The sequence below is a fragment of the Cyprinus carpio genome, chromosome B24 (assembly GCF_018340385.1).
Source record: "Cyprinus carpio isolate SPL01 chromosome B24, ASM1834038v1, whole genome shotgun sequence".
NCBI lineage: Eukaryota > Metazoa > Chordata > Actinopteri > Cypriniformes > Cyprinidae > Cyprinus > Cyprinus carpio.
This window is the reverse complement of record NC_056620.1, coordinates 7,856,424-7,875,640: the sequence shown is the minus strand read 5'-3', so window position 1 is coordinate 7,875,640 and position 19,217 is coordinate 7,856,424. Positions and strand designations below refer to the sequence as shown.

General features: G+C 37.4%; 1 protein-coding gene and 1 long non-coding RNA gene across 3 annotated transcripts in view; both read right to left on the bottom strand.

Annotated features, from left to right (window-relative positions):
* Positions 1-5,993, bottom strand: part of prpf4bb (pre-mRNA processing factor 4Bb) — a 56,268-nt gene extending 50,275 nt beyond the window's left edge. The window contains exons 1-3 of one of the 2 annotated variants that reach the window (XM_042752332.1): positions 5,840-5,993; positions 3,895-5,133; positions 1,745-1,900 (exon numbers count right to left, since the gene is read on the bottom strand). In XM_042752332.1, the coding sequence (XP_042608266.1) occupies positions 1,745-1,900; positions 3,895-5,133; positions 5,840-5,886 (1,442 nt within the window). In that variant the 5' untranslated portion in view covers positions 5,887-5,993. Of the gene's footprint in view, positions 1-1,744; positions 1,901-3,894; positions 5,134-5,637; positions 5,663-5,839 lie in introns of those variants that run through there. The other variant, XM_042752333.1, reaches the window with a different exon arrangement.
* An 8,548-nt stretch (positions 5,994-14,541) lies between these two features.
* LOC122142280 lies at positions 14,542-17,030 on the bottom strand. Its single transcript, XR_006158494.1, has 2 exons — positions 15,862-17,030; positions 14,542-15,616 (listed from the first exon to the last, which is right to left on the bottom strand). It is a non-coding gene; the product is annotated as an uncharacterized LOC122142280 (long non-coding RNA).
* Positions 17,031-19,217: the final 2,187 nt, after the last annotated feature.

Sequence of the window (19,217 nt, the reverse complement as noted above, 5' to 3'; positions counted from 1 at the left end):
TTTTAATGTTGTTTTTTTTGTTTTTCTTTTACCTACGAGGCACTTATGCTGTAAATAGATCACCCTTTACAGCAGATTAAGGTCACAAGCAACTGACAGTTTTGACCTTAATATGTTTTTATTTGTTTTTCAGTTACAATAATTAATCCTAATATTCGACATTAGTAACTTAATTTTAGCAGCATAAGCCACGCACGTGCTCACAAGATCTCCCGGTTCTTATTTGTGAATTCAGTTCACTGGAGACTCGCACTAAATGGTTCATTTGAATCAGTGAGTCGTAGACTCGAGAACAGGTGCAATCGGATCATTCCAATTCGTGAATGAATCGTTTGGTGTGATTTGCGATCCAATTTAAAAGGTTCATTGAAAAGAATAATTTAATTCTTGAATCAGACACTGCTTCTGCGTCTCGGAGCATGTGATAATTATAAGGAGTAATGATATGTTTTATGAAATGTAGTGAAGTAAAAATTACAATCTTATGCTTTGGAATGTAGTGAAGTAAAAGTAAAAGTTACTCAAAATAAAACTAATCCAGTAAAGTACAGATACTTGAAAAATGTACTTAAGTACAGTAACGGAATAAAGCTACTCCGTTACTGACCACCACTAATGTGAACATGAATTTAATGACTTAAATATTAATCTGTACCTCACATTGAAATATAGAACAGCTTCAGAACACTTGAAATATAGCGCACGAAAACTTTTTGGTGCTTTATAATGTTTTTGTGCCTTTCGTGGGGCTCAACAATAACACAATAGTATACACTCAATATCAGATTTGGATCGGTCACATCTGACCAATACCCGATCCGGCAGAAAATGCCAGTATCGGAGCTGATACCAATACGGAGTACCGGATCGATGCATCCCTAGTCACATGCCTTGTAAAAATTTATAAAAATGTTACTGAGCAACTGACGAGTAACACAGTTTAGGCAGAGATTCCCCTCACGGTTTGGACTTTAAACCCTGGCTAATGAGACATTAAGCTCATGCAGTGTTGTTTGAACACATGCAATTTGTGCGTGTATTAGAAAACATAATATTCTGCAGTTTGTTTAAGGCCATTTTTAATCATCATACAGTAACCAGCAACAACCACCCCTTCCTCTTCTCATCGGAGACATGAGATGCAGTACTAAACGGTCCTACGCTGTCAGTGATTGCACTGATTTTTGCATTTTTCTCAGACAGTTTTAAATACTTCCACACTGTCCACATGTTTGATGCAATAGCTGCCGCCTCTGTTTGATTGCGTCACGTCATTGTTCGGTACAATTTATTTGTTTTTTTTGCTTATTCGACCGAAAGAGCTTTTTGTTGCTATTTTCGGCCTAATAATTTCGGCTGCTGAACATTACTAAATACGTCATTGTGTCGCTATATCATTGATATTGCGATATGACTTTTTTTTTCATGTACAAATGTGTTATCATGGGGGTATATGGCACATCCCTACTCAGAAGTGCTGCAGGTGCACAACAGTTTGACAATAGATGAATCCAGGTTCTGTTGTTTTGCATGCTGCCCCTGCACATGTTAAAATAAACCCATGAAAATATTTGTTTCTATTTTTAATAGGTCTCAGTGTCACTTGGACATTCTACTTTTATTAAATACTAATTTATTATCCTAATCTTATCAGTTAGCGGTTAAAGTTTAGATAACGAGAGGAAAATTAACCAAAATGAGCATCCACAGTTCACAGCAGTATTCCTCACTGTGTCTGTCTAACCTGCGTCTCAGGGGCGATCGACTTCGTCTTCTGGGTGAGGAGCGAGACTGTCGCCGTGGTGTTACAGACCAACGTCTGAGTGGTGAGCGGCTCACTCTGCGCCGCGCTGGACTCGTTTCCCGTGATCTCCCTGCTCCATCCACACGATGACGCTTCCTAAGAGACATGAAGCATTTGTCAGATAAATTATTTCATCCTATGGCATTTTTGTAACCAACAATAATAAGCATATGTTTAGAACAACAATTCACCTTAAATTTTCCAATCTTACAGTCTACTATTCTGATGCTACGCAGTTTATCGCACAGGTACATTAAGCTCCACCTGTCATTATAAATGCCCCGCAGCCTATTAAGATGATAACTTAAAAGTAATAAAAATGACAAGACAAGCATATGACCCTACAATCTCAGAACTGTAATTTAGGACAAGGCTGTTTCAAGACATTATAGTCCAAGCAATATAAATGAAAGCATATACATTAAATTTTAGGTTCCATCAATGGCACAATCAGGGCAATTCCCACTGAGAGGGTAGTTCTTTAACTTGATATCTAAAAATAGCTCTGCTTCTCTCAGTGTCAGTACAGCCAACAAACACGAAATGCCTGGAGCTAAACAAAAAACTCTGATCTCTGAGTGTACGTTTGCTACCATCCCGTTCAGTCAAGACAAGAACTATGAAAATATAACTGTCACCTTCTAGCCTTTTCAAATGACTTCACTGCAACCACTTAAACTATGCTCTGCTGTATCCAGTTGACCTGTCATATTCTTATGTTTAATTTCTTTATTCTTTACACAAACAGTGGAACAAATATAACACTAACAAATTATTATATTATAGAATCAATAATTTCTCAAATATTAATCATTTATTAAAATGAATCGTATTTAAAAAAAAATCTAATTAATTTTAATATCGACTCATTTTCAAAATATTTTAATTAGGGCTGGGAGATATATTGAACAATATGATCATGCACATCTAGTCAGTAAATCTGGTTCCATGATTACCGCTAAATAGCCATCACCTGCTTTCAAATGGAGCTGCATTTAATAGACAGAGCCATATATCACTGACATGCTACGCAATATCACGTTCATTGACGCAGATGAATCGCCTTCGATAATGAACGCGATATTGTGTAGCTTGTCAGTGAACTATGGCTCTGTCTATTAAATGCCACTCCATCTGAAAGCAGGTGATGGCGATTTACCGCTAATCAGGGAACCAGCTTTACTGACGAAATGCACGTGACAATTGTATGCGATATATCGCCCAGCCCTAATTTTAATAGTATTTGCACTTTCTAATTTCATAATTCCATACAAATATAAATTGAACTGCTATATGTGTATCTTTTTAATATATTTATGTCTTTAAATATTTATCTATCTATCTATCTATCTATCTATCTATCTATGTGTCCAAAACTCCTTATTGGTCGATCTTTAATCATAATTTTTTGCTTCACTCTGTTGATTTCTTTCAAGAAAGTGTGCAATTTCTGTGCCACTAGTGTCACCAAAAATAACCTCAATAATGTCAGTTTACAAACAAGTTTCCCAAACACTTCTCATCTGATACTAGCTAACCAAAAAATAGCCCTGCCCCAAACTCACATCACTGATTGCCTTGTTGCTGTGTCAAACTAGTTGGGATGCTTAAAGGCTGCGGTGTCCAAACCTGTTCCTGGATGGCCACTGTCCTGCAGTTTTGCTCCAACCCTAATTAAACTTACCTGAACCAGCTAATCAAGGTCTTCAGACTCACTAGAAATTTCCAGACAAGTGTGTCAGAGCTGGGTAAAGCTAAAGTCCAAGAGCACCCCTGCTTAAAGTGATAGTTCACCCAAAAATTCTGTTATCATTTTTACCCTCGTGTTGTTCCAGACCCGTATGAATGACTTTTCTTCTGTGGAACATAAAAGATGCTCCAAATAAAACTGGACCCTACAGACTTGTATGAAAGTTATTCAAAATATCTTCTTTTGTCACTTTTATTTTTTTTTATTTCACCTTTTTTGTATGCTACAGATGTCAGTCATACAGGTTTGGAACAACATGAGGGTAAATAAATGATGACAAAATGTTAATTTAAAAAAAAAAAAAAAAAAAAAAAAAAAAAAAAAAAGTGTTGATGTGTACCTGGACGGGGAATCTCTCCGGCGCTCATTTGAGCGACTTTGTCCTCTGCTGACTGGTGACCTGTTTCTAGATGGTGAATGGCTCAGTTTGGAACTCTGGTCTGCTGAACCCGATGGGGGCTGGTTGGGCTGGCGGTCCCTATGGCGAGGGGAGGAACTGTGTTGACGTTGAGAGCTAAGAGCTCGACGTTGATGAGGAGACCGATTCTCTTTCCCAGATGAGGTGTCTTTGGACGGAGACTTTCCAGGCCTTTTTTCTCTGTCCTTCTCTGAGCGACCCAGCCAAACATCTTTAGAGTGAGATCGTCTATCTCGTGACCGGCTCTTGCGTCCTCGTGAGTTTGATCTCTGTGTGACTTGTTCCCGCTTCTCATCTATATGGGGAGAGGAACGCCGATCAGAACATTCCTTCTGGTCTGACTTTCTCTCCGCAGAGCGTCTTCTTGTAGATGGGGACTGGGATTTCCTCAAATGCTCCCTGGATTTGTCTCTGCTCCGGGAGCGTTTTTTCTCTTTGGACTTGCTACGCTCCTTAACAGTCTCTTTCACAATTTTGGTAATTCGTTCAAGTTTAGCATCCCTACCAACTCGAGAGAGTGAGCGGCTGCGCCGTTTAACACTTGGTTTGCTGGTGACTGTTGAGTCCCGTTTGGATCTAACACCCCTGCTTATCTGGTCCCTAGGTGAGCGGGTTCTGCCCCCACTGGTTCTTTGCCGTTGCTCCCCATTACGTGCCCTCTGTTCCTCTTCATCCTTTTCTGAGCCAGAATTGTAACCTTGTAGAATCAGGCCCATTCCTGACTGAACCTTCCCCTCCATCAGCTGGCTGTCCAGCTCAGCTTTAATCAGTGCTCTTTGTTTCTCCAGGTCTTCAAGAAGCGCCTTGTCATCCAGGGTTGCACTGCACTGTGATGGAGAGCCATCCTCAGCCCTCCTGTTGATGGCCCCAGATGGTGAGGAAGATGGCTCCTCTTTGCGCCTGTGCTTCTTATGTTTGTGTCTATGTTTCCGTTTGCGGTCCTTATCTTCCTCAGATGCATGTTTGTGTTTTTTGTGCTTGTTACGGTGCTTGTGTTTCTTTTTTTTGTGTTTGCTGCCGCTGCTGTGATGTTTGGAACCGCTGTCCTGCTTCTCTCCATTCACCTCCGCTTCTTCCTCACCGTCCTCTTCATCCTCTCCAGACATGTCACCGGTTTCATCCTCATTACCACTCTTCTCTGGACTCTCTAAATCCTCTGGCCTGTAAAGATAAATGACACAAGCACATTAACATCAACTAGTATAACTCAATGTAAAAAGAAACAAGGGTCACATTTCAGCATTTTTTTTTCTCATCACAGAAATTTTTTTGTTCTTTTTTAAATTTAAAGAGTTCGTTTTGCGCTAATTTAGGCACCAAATAACATGCAAAGGTTTTGTTATGTTTTGCCAAGGCAACACGGTATTCTTCACAAGGGCACAAATACTGACCATACAATTCACCAACAAATTTATCTAGGTAGGTATATTAATGTGCTTAGGGACTATGATGACTAATTCGATAAGTTTTATGATCTAACTGACATAGGAATTTTGGATAGATAGAACTAACATGATGTGTGGTCGTCACATGAAGACTAACGTTAATGGATACTTTACTAAGAAGCTAATGTTAACCAAATAAAATGTTTAAACACAAAGGTTGTGCTATGCTACAGTTCAAAGATTTTAAAACTAAAGAGTTCACAAAACCAACGAAAATCACCTCTAATAAATGAATCTTGACAACTGGCTCCTTGTATAATAACATTTAGCATTAGCACGCTAATACTAGCCGAACAGAAAAATAGATAGCAAAGTATGAGAACAACACAACCCTGACCGAATCTGTTCCATTTCCCTAAAACACCCTCATCCAAGCTCTTAAATGAGTTGTTGATGGTGTCATACAACGCACGTGCTCATACCCGATATTAAGCCTCTTGCTCCGTAAATCCATTTCCACATTCGCCATTTTGTTTCAGCAACGGCCCGCTGTGTTCTTTTTCTGCAGTGAGATTGTGAGGAGGGCCAAAGCGAAGTGGAGCGCGTGCGCTCTCTAGTGCCTGCATTAACAATTTCGGAGAATTTATTTGAGTGTATACGGCAAATTCTGTAGGTGGTCACGAGTCTTAAAAAAAAATTAATTACGCTTTGCTTGCGTTCGCTATTCTTTTTCTATTGTACCTAAATGTGGCACAGTTTGACCTCATTTGACAATCTGTGATCATGGGCATCACTGCATATATAAAACAAGTATTAATAGCCTACTCCAGCAATAAATATTATGTATATAGCAGTCAAAACTTCCTTTTTCGGCTCCGGAAAGATACCTTTTGGATTCCATTTCTACCACAACTTCACTTTCTCTCTATAATTGTTTCATTTCAAAAAAAAAAAAAAAAAAACAAGCATCAATGTGTAAAAACACTTGCGTTACGAGCGTCTATTTAGAAAGGCAATATTAAGTGAATTCCAAAATATGAACTGTAACAACAACATCTGAATTGTTACAAGAAAGGTTTTCAGACTAAATTTTCTTTATTTACCAAAAATTATAAAGAACACTGAGTTGGTTGTGCCTGTTTTTAGGGTTGCACTATTTGGCCAAAAATGTTTTACTAATTCTGATTATTGTTAAACAAAACAATAATTACTGATAATGGTTATTATAAATATATATATAAAACTGCAGCATGACCTGTTAACATGTAGGATGCCTATATCTATAAATGTTTAGAAAGGTCTAAGGATTTATTATAAAATAAATTCTGATTAAAAATCTTTGACAAAAAAAAAAAAAAATAAAATTGTCAGGAAATCTTATGCACTCCTCTACACTGGAGAATAACTTATTATAACTTATTTATACCCATAAGTGCAAAATCCAAAACTCAAAGAAGCCATAAATTATATGACATTCCAGGAAATCCCTAATACAAAGGCATACACTATGGCCTAGCTGAATAAAACACAGATAGAGACGTGTTAACTTATGAAAAATGGAGACATACCTGTATATGGTTTATCTTTGTTCTACAAGCCATCTCTTGTATTTTTACATGAATAAACTCTCTCTCTCTCTCTCTCTCTCTCTATATAATAATAATAAAATAAATATATCGATATATATATATATATATATATATATATATATATATATTAGGGCTGTGGATCTTTGGGTAGACAGCGATTCGATTCATAGGTTTTGAATTCAATTCAAGAACGATTTTTGCTAATTTAGAACGATTCGATTCACAATTAAATTCAATTCGATTCAATTATAATGATTCGATTCTGCATTCTTTAAAGGTGCAGTGTGTAAATTTTAGCGGCATCTAGCAGTGAGGTAGCGAATTGCAACCAACCGCTCAGTCCCCCGCTCACCCCTCCCTTTAGAGAAGCAACGATGGCCAACACAGGTGAAGTTGTCGTCAGTAAGGCAGCAGCGAGCAATGATATTTCTTGTAAATGTAAATTAAAGAATTATATTTACTTGATTATTCAATAAATTGATGTTATCGTGGATATTAATGTGCTTGTAAATCATTGTATCAGTGTTTTATTCACAATAACAACAAAGTGACGAAACACGCTCTGTAGAGCAATTTGTCCATTTAGGGCTACTGTAGAAAAATGGTGTAGAATAAAGTTTTTCTCAAAATTGTTGGACACAATTATTGGCACCCCTAGAAATTCTTATAAGTAAAAAATCTCAGAACTATATTCCCATTCATATTCACAATTTTGAGCACTCCAGGGTGATTATGAACATGAAATTATCCATCCAAGGCTTCCTGTTTCACAGAAATATCAAAAATGAGGGAAAACAAAGCCCAAATTCCCTTAATCATCCATCACAATGAGAAAAACCAAAGAACATATTTCTGATGTGCAGCAAAAGATAATTGAGCTCCACAAATTAGTGAAGTGGCTTTAAGAAAAGAGCTAGAGCAGTGAAAATTCCCATTTCCACCTTCACGGCAATAATTAAGAATTTCCAATCAACAGAAAATTTTATAAATCTGCTTGGAAGAGTATGTTTCTCTATATCGTCCTAATGCACAGTGAGAAGGAGAGTTTGAGTGGCTAAAGACTCTCTAAGGATCACAGCTGGAGAATTGCAGAAAAAAGTTGAGTCTGAAAACCTAAAAAAAAAAATTGTCAAACAGCAGCTACATCACCACATGTTGTTTGGGAGGGTTTCAATAAAAATTCTCTCATCCAAAAACAAACTCCAGCATATTCAGTTATCAGACACGACTAGAACTTCAAATGGGACTGGCTTCTATGGTCAGATGAAACTAAAAAATGAACTTTTTAGCAGCAAACACTCAAGATGGGTTTGGTGAACAGGGGTAAAAAGTACCCCATGTGTACAATGAAATATACTGCTGTATTTTTGATGTTGTGGGCCTATATTTCTGCTGGAGGTCCTGGACATCTTCTTTAGACACATGGCATCATGGATTCTATCAAATACTAACAGATAAAAAAAAAAAATCACTAATTGATTGGCTCTTATAATGGGCCATGTTTGGATCTTCCAACCGTACGATAATCAAAACACAAACCTCAAAAACAACACAAAAATGGGTCACTGAGCACAAAACCAAGCTTCTGCTATGGCCATTCCAGTCCTCTGACCTGAACCCTATAGAAAATTAGTGTGGTGAACTGAAGAGAAGAAGCACCAACATTAAGCTGGGAATCTAAAGGGTCTGAAGTGATTCTGGATCAAGGAATGGTCTCTGATCTCTTGTCAGGTGTTCTCTAACCTCATCAGGCATTATAGGAGAAGATTTAGAGCTGTTAAACCGGCAAATGGAGGTTTCAAAAAGTATTGAATAAAAGGGTGTCGTTAATTCTGGCCAATGTGTATTAGAGAAAAACATTAATTTCATAATGATATTTCCCCCCATTTTAAATTCTTATTATCCAATGAAAGGTTAGATTTGTGAATTTTTTTAAATAAAAGATCAAAAGGATTAACAATGCAGATTAATTTTCACAGCCTTCTTTGATCATATTTACCAAGGGTGCCGATATTTTTGGCCATGACTGTATGTATTATTATAATTTTTATTATTATTATCTACACACTACATTTTTTACAAGGAATTCTTTTCTTATCTATTACTTTGAATTTGCTATAAGAAATCATTTGTAATCTATAATTTATTCCTAATCAGTGTTGGGGGTAATGCATTACAAGTAACGCGAGTTACGTAATCAGATTACTTTTTTCAAGTAACTAGTAAAGTAACGCATTACTTTTTAATTTACAAGAAAATATCTGAGTTACTTTTTTCAAAAAAGTAACGCCAGTTACTTTGTATTCCCATTTTTTGACTGACAAGCCTCCTGTTCCCATATTGGGAGAAATCGGAAGTATGGAGGCGTTGTGTGCGCTGTGTGAACATGATGTTACTGTAGTTCTAGACTAAATGTGAATGTGCATTAATTCATCCCACTCACAAAAAAAACTAAAAAAAAACAAAACAGATTTAGTATTCATCAAAATTAATCAAAACAGTGAAATGCAAACTCAGAATATGACGCAAACCTGCAATAACTAAATATATTAAATAACACAAATGCATCTATTCCCATTTTATTAACAGTGTCTTTGCTGCTGACCTTTAATGATCCAGTTCAACCATACTAATAATCAAAAATGACTTTAGATAAACTAACAATTGTGCTTCATTGTTTTGTTTTTTTTATTGCTGAAGAGTGTTGAACCTTCTTCTCCTGTGTTCTACTGTACAGACGTGAATTTACCTTTTCCTTCAGCCTGAGGTTTATTCATTACACTTTTTGGGTGTGAAAGGGCTTTTACATTTGCTATAAATAGAACTTCTTATATTAAAAACAATCAAGCCCTGCTCATATTTAAAAAGTAACGTGAAAGTAACGCAAAAGTAATGTAACACATTACTTTCCATAAAAAGTAACTAAGTAACGTATTTAGTTACTTTTTTAGGGAGTAACGCAATATTGTAAGGCATTACTTTTAAAAGTAACTTTCCCCAACACTGTTCCTAATGGCAATTTTATGATTGTTTTATATATTAAAACAATTATTTAAAATTTCTGCACAGAATAAGGTAGAAAATATACTTTATAGTTTCTGTACTGTAATAAACAATATGTCATTTAGCACTACATCATTCATAAATTGTGTTTATTTATTGTGTTTTTTGCCTTAACGTTTCATCGGTTCATTCTGCTTTTTGTTCAGCTTAGCTGCAGATATAGCCTGGCAAGAACACAACAGCTTTATGACCGCGAGATCCCTTCTATTTCAGTGCGAAAACTTCTTTATCTCATTTTCATAAAATATAATGCTATAGTATTTAACTTTTCCTCTCCATCAGCGAAAGATGATCCTGAAAGAATATGCGCCCGATTTCTGTTTGCTAAAGCAACGAACGCTACTTTCATGTATGATTATCAGACAAACCTCACGCTCTTATTTCAAAGTTGTTGTTAATGCTGTGGTTATTTTAACAGTTTCCTTTATCATTTGGTTCAACTACATTGTTAATACACATTTATCACTCAATGGAACTGTGTGTATGCTTTAGACACTTACATTTCATTCAAAATATTTTAAATTGTGTTCCGAAGATGAACAAAGCTTTTACGGGTTTGGAACGACATGGGGGTAAGTGATTGATGACAAAATTTTCATTTTGCGGTGGAGTAACCCTTTAAGGCATCAAAGATGCGTTCCGTATGAAAGTTATACGGGACGCAGTTTGTCCCATATTTAAGGCATATGCTGTATGACCACCTAGACCATACGAATAACAAAGTCTAAATTAATAATTATTTTTTGTCAAGTGTTTGATTTGTGAACATAGCCGTTCGAGGGAGGCTTTAAGACCAAGCGGATTCCTCCGCCGGCTGGTCGCTCACGCTTCACAGTCCCTCACGCTTCACAATCCCTCACGCTAACGGAAGTAGGTAATTTAACGTCCGCATTTCGACTTCAGCAAATCAGTTTGAGTAAATGCAAACAACGTGATTCCAACATCCAGGCACTCAAGAAAATATACATTTTACCTGAGGGAAGACGTGATCAATAAGGAAAGTCGTCTTTCTCTAACGTATACCTAGATAAAACAGTTTACATTTAAGTAACTTCCAGCCTATACTTAACCTTGAATATCATTCTTAAAACACAAAATGACCAATGAAGTGTCAAGAACCAAAAAAAGCACACAATAATTCTATAAGTATTCTTAATTAATAAAAAAATACACATTCACAAATATCATACTGTAGTAGGTCTACTGTATATTAAACACACCCATTTCAGAAGTCAGAAAGAGCTTTATTGCCAAGTATGTTTGCACATAGAAGACATTTTTTTTTAGTCTCACAAGCTTCCAGTACACAGAGACAACAACAACACACATAATAAAAAAAAGGTGTGAATAAAATACACATGTATAAATATAAATAAAGCACACAAACACACATACAAAGGATAAATATGTACAGGTGTGATATAGATAAAACACTGTATAATATGAATAGAATAAAAAAATAAAGTTATAGGGATGTCCTAGGATGTAAAGTAATATAGTATAATTTGCACATATTTGTATTGCACAATGGAAGAACATTTAACTGTTCATGAGGTAGACTATAGTCTATATATGTAAACACTGCCGTTCAAACGTTTGGGATCAGTAAGATTTTTTATGTTTTTACAGAAGTAATTTTGTGAAATAGCCTATTATTGCAATTTAACTTCGGTGTCACATGATCCTTCAGAAATCAGTCTAATATGCTGATTTATAATCAATGTTGGAAACAGTTGTGTTGCTTAATATTGTTTGGGACTTGTGATGTTTTTTCCGGATTCTTTGATAAATAAAAAGTAAAAAAAAAAAAACAACAACAGTATTTTGTGTTAAATATACTATTCAAAGGTTTGGGGTCAGTAAAAAAAATAAAAATAAAAAAAATATATATATATATATATATATATTATATATATATATATATATATATATATATATATATATTAACTTTATTTTATTTATTGAACACAGGAAAACTTTAATTCAGCAAGGATGTGTTAAATGGATAAAAAGTGATATTGTTAGAAAAGATTTCTATTTTGAATAAATTATGTTCTTTTTAACTTTTTATTTTATTATGGAACACAGGTTCCAAAAAATATTAATCAGCAAAACAGGTTCAACACTGATAATAAATCAGAATAAGAATGATTTCTAAAGGATCATGTGACAATGAGGACTGGAGTAATGATGCTGAAAATGCTGAAAAAATATATATAGGCCTGTGTTAAATACATGTTAAGTACACGTTAAAAATCAGTTTGAATGGGTCAATGTCATTGGCTGCTGAGGACTTGGGTCAAACCACTTCTGTGAGCTTAGGGGGATGTACTATTCATAGACTTGGTAACCACCATTTAACATGCTATAGATCAGCTTATTCAGCCTAATTATTCTGTCTTTTTTCTTTATAGCCTATAGAAATAATATATTTAAATTGCAGTTTTATGAAAAACTCATTTTCACCACTCATGCCTTTTTGTAAATAAACACATTGGGCCCTATCATACACCTGGCACAATGCGATGCAAGGCGCAACGCAAGTGTGTTTGCTAGTTTCAGTTCGTCACTGTTCGCCTATTCCCGTCCAGCGCCACGTCATTTAATTAGCAAATGCATTTGCGCCCATTTGTGCGGTGCGCCCATGGGCGTGCTGGTCTAAAAAGGAGGTGTGTTCAGGTGCATTGCTATTTAAAGGAGCTGAAAATAGACTGCGCCATAGACCAACTCAAACCTGGTCTAAAGTCCGGCGCAATGTTTTTTCTTTGTTATTTAAAGAGCATGTTAGTATAGGCAGGTCCACAACGCACGTACGCGCTGCTTATTAAACACAGACATGCCAAATATTAAAAATGAAAGGATTGCATTTTTTTTGTTGGCTAATTAAATATAAAAATGCCTACATGACATAATGGATAGTCATCGCATGTATCAGAATTAGGCTATCTATTTGCTCGCACACAAGCAGCTCCGTTTCATCTCGGAGACGCGTTCTGTCTTTGCGCTTCCCAAATTCCACCGTGTAAATAGCAAATCCGTCATGACACAAGCGGAACTGGCTCTTAAAGGGAATGGAAGATGAGACTCTGATTGGTTTATTGCACATTACGCCCAAAAAACACCCATTACTCATTAAATCAGTCCTTGGTATGATCCTTTATTACCAACATTTTATTCCTGGATGTTCTTCTTTGGCAAAGCCACTCTTTGCTCTCACGGCTGGGCAGAGAAGGAAGAAAGGAATTAAGGTAGATATTAAAGCAGGAACTTATAGGAATATCAAACCCACGGATTGGACGAAGGAATGCGATCATGCATTATTTAGTCTCAAGGAGAATTTGCTACAAAGTGTGCTTCTGGCACATCCTGACTTCACTCGACCTCTGATTCTTGCAATCGATGCTTCGTTAAGATGGTTTGGTAGCTGTATTATCTCAGGTGCCTGCAGGCAAAGAGCGAGCTCGTCCAATCGCATTCGCGAGCAAGACCCTGAGCAAATCACAGAGGAACTATCCAGTTCATAAGCTCAAGTTTCTGGCACTTAAGTGGAGCATATGTGAGAAATTTAGCCATTGGTTGAAAGGCCAAACATTTACTGTTTGGACAGACAACAGTCTGCTCACATACGTTATGTCCAAGGCAAAACTCGACGCTTGTGAGCAACGTTGGGTATCCAAACTGGCAGCTTACACTTTTGAGTTGAAGCATATAGCAGGAACGAAAAACTTAGTGGCAGATGCTCTGAGTAGAGACCCTTTTGTCAAGACTGTGAGTGGCAGGCTAATGAGGGAGCGCTATTGTGATTTGCTTGTGGAGGCTGAAGAGGTTAATGGAGATGGAGTTCAAGATGCTTTTCGTCAAGATGCTCAGAACTTACAGATCTGCCCTCAGTACTGTCTTGCCTCCCCATTTGACAGCACCACTGTCAAAGCCTGCTTTGTCAGAGTTTTGCACTGTCACTGGGTTCCATTTTCTCCCTTATTCCCTCCCCCTTGTCACCACACTACCTTCATAACATTATTAGCACAGACAGGAAATCACTTAACACCTCATAATTGTACAATATCACCGTCACCCTCTTCTTAGCCTTGTTAGTCTAATTGTGCTCACCTGTTCCTCATGTGTTTTCCTCCCTATTTATAGTGCTCCTTACCCTTTTGTGTCTGCTGGTTCGTGGTCATTTTCACACCCTCTGTCACTGTCTTTGTAGCTGTTTGTGGATGTGGCTGAATATGTGCCCGTATCTCCCTGTCTGGTTGGTCTTGTGCCCTTGTTTTGTCTAGTCCTTGTAGTTCCATGTTCTTGTCTTGCTCCTTAGGTTAGTAATCTGTTTGTTCTTGCTTTTGCTTTTACTTGTAATATTTATTTAGTGTTTCTAGTCCTGATTCTTGGTTTTTGTTTGAGATTTTTTTTAAGTTGGTTAAATTGGTAATTACTACTTATTTTGTTACTTTACTCTTTGTTAGTTCATTAGTTTATATGTTCCCTTATCTTGGGTTTAATTTGTTTTTGTGGAGCTTTTTCCTGTCCAGTCTTGTGTTGGAGTTCCTGACCTGTTCCCGTGTGTCCTGCACTGGTTCTACCTGCCTGGCACTTGGTCAGCTTCAGAGTCGGCGGTCACCAAATGTCTGAGCTCTGCTCTATGGTGCCTTGTGTGGTCTTCTCCATCAGCCTGGTCTTGCCGCCCCCCTCTGTTGCCAATGTATTCTGGGAGTTGTTTTCTGAAGCTGACCCAGTAGCCTTCCCTAGCTGTTCCTGTTTACTGTGTTCCTGTTGTGGTATTTGTGCACTTCACTACCCTCTTGTATCAGTCTGTTTTGTCAATAAACCATTGTTAACTCACTAACTCATTGCAATTGGGTCCTCCTCCTTAGAACCCTGACATGCTTAAGTTTACATGATCAGTGGGAAGAAACATGAAAAGCAAGAGCTGTGCAGATAATTCAGTCTTTTGGCCAGGAATGGGGCATGATATTTGTGGATATATCAAGTGCTGCCAAAGGTGCATCCTAGCCAAGGCTCCAGAACCATATGCGCGAGCCCCACTTGAAAGTATCAAGACCTCCATGCCCATGGAACTGGTATGTCTGGATTTCTGGACTGCGGAGGATGGGAAAAAGCGTTCCGTTGATGTGCTTGTCATGATGGACCATTTCACAAAACTGTGGGACCGTGTATTCTGTGTGTATGGATTCCCGAGTCGCATCCATACAGACCAGGGAGCCAACTTTGAGAGTGCCCTTCTAACGGAGCTTTTCAAACTGTCAGGAGTTGCCAAGTCTCACACCACTGCATACCACCCCATGGGAAATGGGGGGGTAGAGAGGTTTAAATTGACCTTAGAATGTATGCTCTGAACTCTGCCCCTAAAAGAGAAGCACAAGTGGCCAGAGCAAATTCAAACGTTGTCCTTTGCCTACAACGCTACAGTCCATGAAACAACAGGGTATGCTCCTTTCCAGCTCATGTTTGGTCGCATACCAAGATTGCCGGTGGATGTTATGTTCAGACAGGTACTACATGACCCTGTAGTTGTTGATCATGGTACTTACCTGAAATCGTTGATGTCGTACCTCTATGAAGCTGCTGAGATCGCACAGCGACATTCTGAAAAAGAGCAGAGGAAACAGGCAAACGGTTACAACAAGAAAGTCAGAGGGACATGTCTGGATATTGGGGATCGTGTGCTAGTAGCGAATAAAGGAGAAAGAGGAAACTAGCAGATAAGTGGGATCCTGTAGTGTACACCATAGTTCACAGGAACCTGCAGACGCACACTTACAAACTCAAGGATGAGAAAGGGAATGTGAGGATAGCGCACAGGAATTTGATGTTGGACATTAGTTTCCTACCTGTTGAGTCACCTGATGAGGAGGAAAGCTTCCTGCTTTCTGCAGGAGAATCAGAGGATGAGACCTGTAGTGCTAGGAGTGAGTTTGGTGATGAAAACGTCAATCCACCAGACCTGGAGGAAAGAACCATGAGATGGGTTAACCAAGAGTCTAAAAGCCCTCTAGTCCAGAACTTTGATGTTGAGGAAGCCATGGGCACAGATCATAACATTTTGGATAGAAAAGACTCCAGTGGTCAGTTGCAGACTAAAGAGAATAGTAGCGGGGAAGCTGAAACCAGTCCAACATCTCTTGTTGTTAACCTTGATTGTGTCATGGACACACTTACACCTACACAAGTTCAGACTGACATTCAAACTGACACTGACACTCAAGTTCCAGTTCCTGATGTTCAGGGTGTCAGAACAAGGGCAGGTAGAGTTTGTTAAGAAAGTGAACAGATTAATTGAGTCAATGGTTCAGAAGCCTTTTAACCTCCAAGGTTTAGGGAATCATTTGAAAAAGAGATCTGGGTCATTTCTTTCTCTGTTTTAAGGAGTATTCTATTGTATTTTGTTTTGTGTGATGAAGAGACATATTGACTCCAAACAAGAGATTTGAGGATCAGGTCATTTTATGGTGTACCAGGCATCATAATGGTCCAAGATAATGTTAGGCTTGATCATCCTGAGGTTTTTCTTGACCCATTAGTGGGTAACTCACAAGTTGAATTAATGAATGTTTCATTGTGGACCTGTAACAGGTGTGTAACACTAATGAGCGGATGGTATTCAACCATCTGTTTCATATTACTCTCTAACACATTCTGCACTCAGAGACAAGAACTTAAAAAAAAAGATAAGGACTTTTGTTTTACAACATCCTCCAACATAACTCCCCACTCGGGCGCCGCGATGTCGACAACATCCCAGCCCTAGTGACATTTATTACACCTTCGAGATGGTCCAGAGATACTCTCGTGAGCCTCAAAGGAAAGACAAACACCCGCCTTTTTACTCACAGCACGACGACATTACACAGACACACACACACACACATGAGCATTTCTGGCTCGCACATTAACCTTTTTGATAAAACTACCTCTAAATGTATTAAATGTATCTCTTTATGTGCTTAGATGTCTTCATGTGATATAGTGGAATAGATATAATGTTTACTGTGTGTTTAATCAAACTTTATAAGCCTGTAGTTAGGAACAACTCTGTATCTCTGTATCCCTGACTCCCAAAGTTATAGTTTATGGTGTCTGTATGATCGTAGAAATCCGACTGTGACGAATCTCAACAGCAAATTACAAAAAGATGCATTGTTTCAGAAGTACAATCTTTCTGAGGAAAAATGTGTAATTTTGTCATCGCCATAAATTAGACCAGTGGGCGGAAATCAACAGACAAAGAAGATTTTTCCCGCCTCAGTTTCTCACACCTCATTGGTTCATAAGGTGACATAGGTGTAAACCAACTTTTCCATAAAAACAAAGGAAAACCCTTGCTCTTGGCATTCCGCCAGAGAAAGAGGGGGGTTCCCAGCTTCGCAGTCGGACTTCTCAAGAAGTCCCTCCATTTGTTCTTCTTTACTTTTTTGTTTTATCTTAGTTTTTCTTTATTGTCTTCTGATATTTGACTTCGTTCAATTGTCCTCACGAGCCAAACAAACTTAAGTCTAATCATCTTTTGGCAAAGTTTACATTCGCGTTAACCATCGAACTCACGCATCATCTGCTCCGTTCCTGACAACGCAGAAGCTACAACAACGGACAATTTGAGCTCAGCTACACACAAGAGCCAGATCAAAGCAAGTACTTTCTTATATCGCAACTTAAAAATTGCTGTTTAAGGTTGTCTAGGCTATTCCACTTTTGTGAAATTATCCAATGACTTGGAGTCTCTCGCAAAGTTAACTGTTTGAAAATTGTCACTCTGAGATCTGCCTTCACTCTTTCTCTCCCTCTCTATCTCATTACTATTTTCGTTTGATTATCTTGTTTAAATTGTACTGTTTGTTTTGCTATATACTCATATTTACTCTGTGTGAATTGTAGTTATGTACTCTTTAGTCCGCTTTTATTAAATAACATAATGTGCTTGAATTGAACCGTTTTATTGCTCATCAAGATCGAAGTCCCTGAATCGTGTGATCTAAGCTACAAGCTTTGTTTTCTAGGAATTAATTTCAGTAATCTAAATAATACAGACACAGAAAATATTGTTCTTCCTGATCAGAAGATTAATATTTCTTGGAGTTTGTAAGAAGGGTATTTTTATTGATATTTGATAAGGGAGTCTAGCATCCAGTTCGCGGGACGAACAGATTGTCTAGATAACTTACATTAATTCTAGTAAAGATTACCTTTAAATGATTAAATATTCCCTCTTTGGGTAATTTAATATTTGTAAGCAATAAGCACATAATATTCATAGACTCATGAATATTCACTTCATTTGAGTTAATTATTCCCCAGAAAGTGATTGTTGCTACAGGTGATTTGGATTCAGTGCGGATTTTAGTGAAATCCAGAAGGGGTAAATGTAACGAGTTATAGTGAATACAGTTTGAATGTAACACATTGTTTTTCACTAAAATCATTTGTAATATATTACGGGTTTATTTGTTATTGTATTATTGATTTATTTCTGTTTTTCTTTGAGCAATATATGTCGATGATGCTGTTCACTGTTTAGAGACTTTTATTTTGAAAATTTCTGTTGGCGCTCTACTGATGCCATTTTCTACTGAGTGCGCGCTTCTCTTCAGTTTGCATTGTATATGCTAGTGAGAGGTAAGCGTTTATCAGTGCTCTTCATTTTATGGTTGAATTAAGTTTGCAAAGTGTATAAATTGACAAAATATTTTATTATTTATTATTATTAAGTACTTCTAAGACTGTATGCAGTGTACTGTTATAATTTTATGCATGAGTGGATTAAGAATATGAAGTTATATCGTGTGGGCTGTATGATATGCTATTGGCATGGTTTTGAGTCATAAATTAGCTAACAAATATTATATCATACAGGAATATCTTTGGAATGCCCATGAGAGAGAGATTTGAACTTTATTCATGTTATTCCGCAGGTTTTTCACTCTTATTATTTTCTTCTATATTCTTGTGCTAAGTTAATACTATGTTTCAGTGTTAATGGTGTGTTTCTCAATTGTTATACTCAATTGTTAAAGTCAGTTCGCATTGTATATGCTGGTGAGAGCAATGTCTTTGGAATGCCCATGAGAGAGAGATTTGAACTTTATTCATGTTAATCCGCAGATGGAGTAAAGTTAATGCTGGGCGTGGCTGTCAATAAATCCTCTTTGGTGAACAGAACTAAAAGTGTCCTGAGCCTTCTTACACACAACGC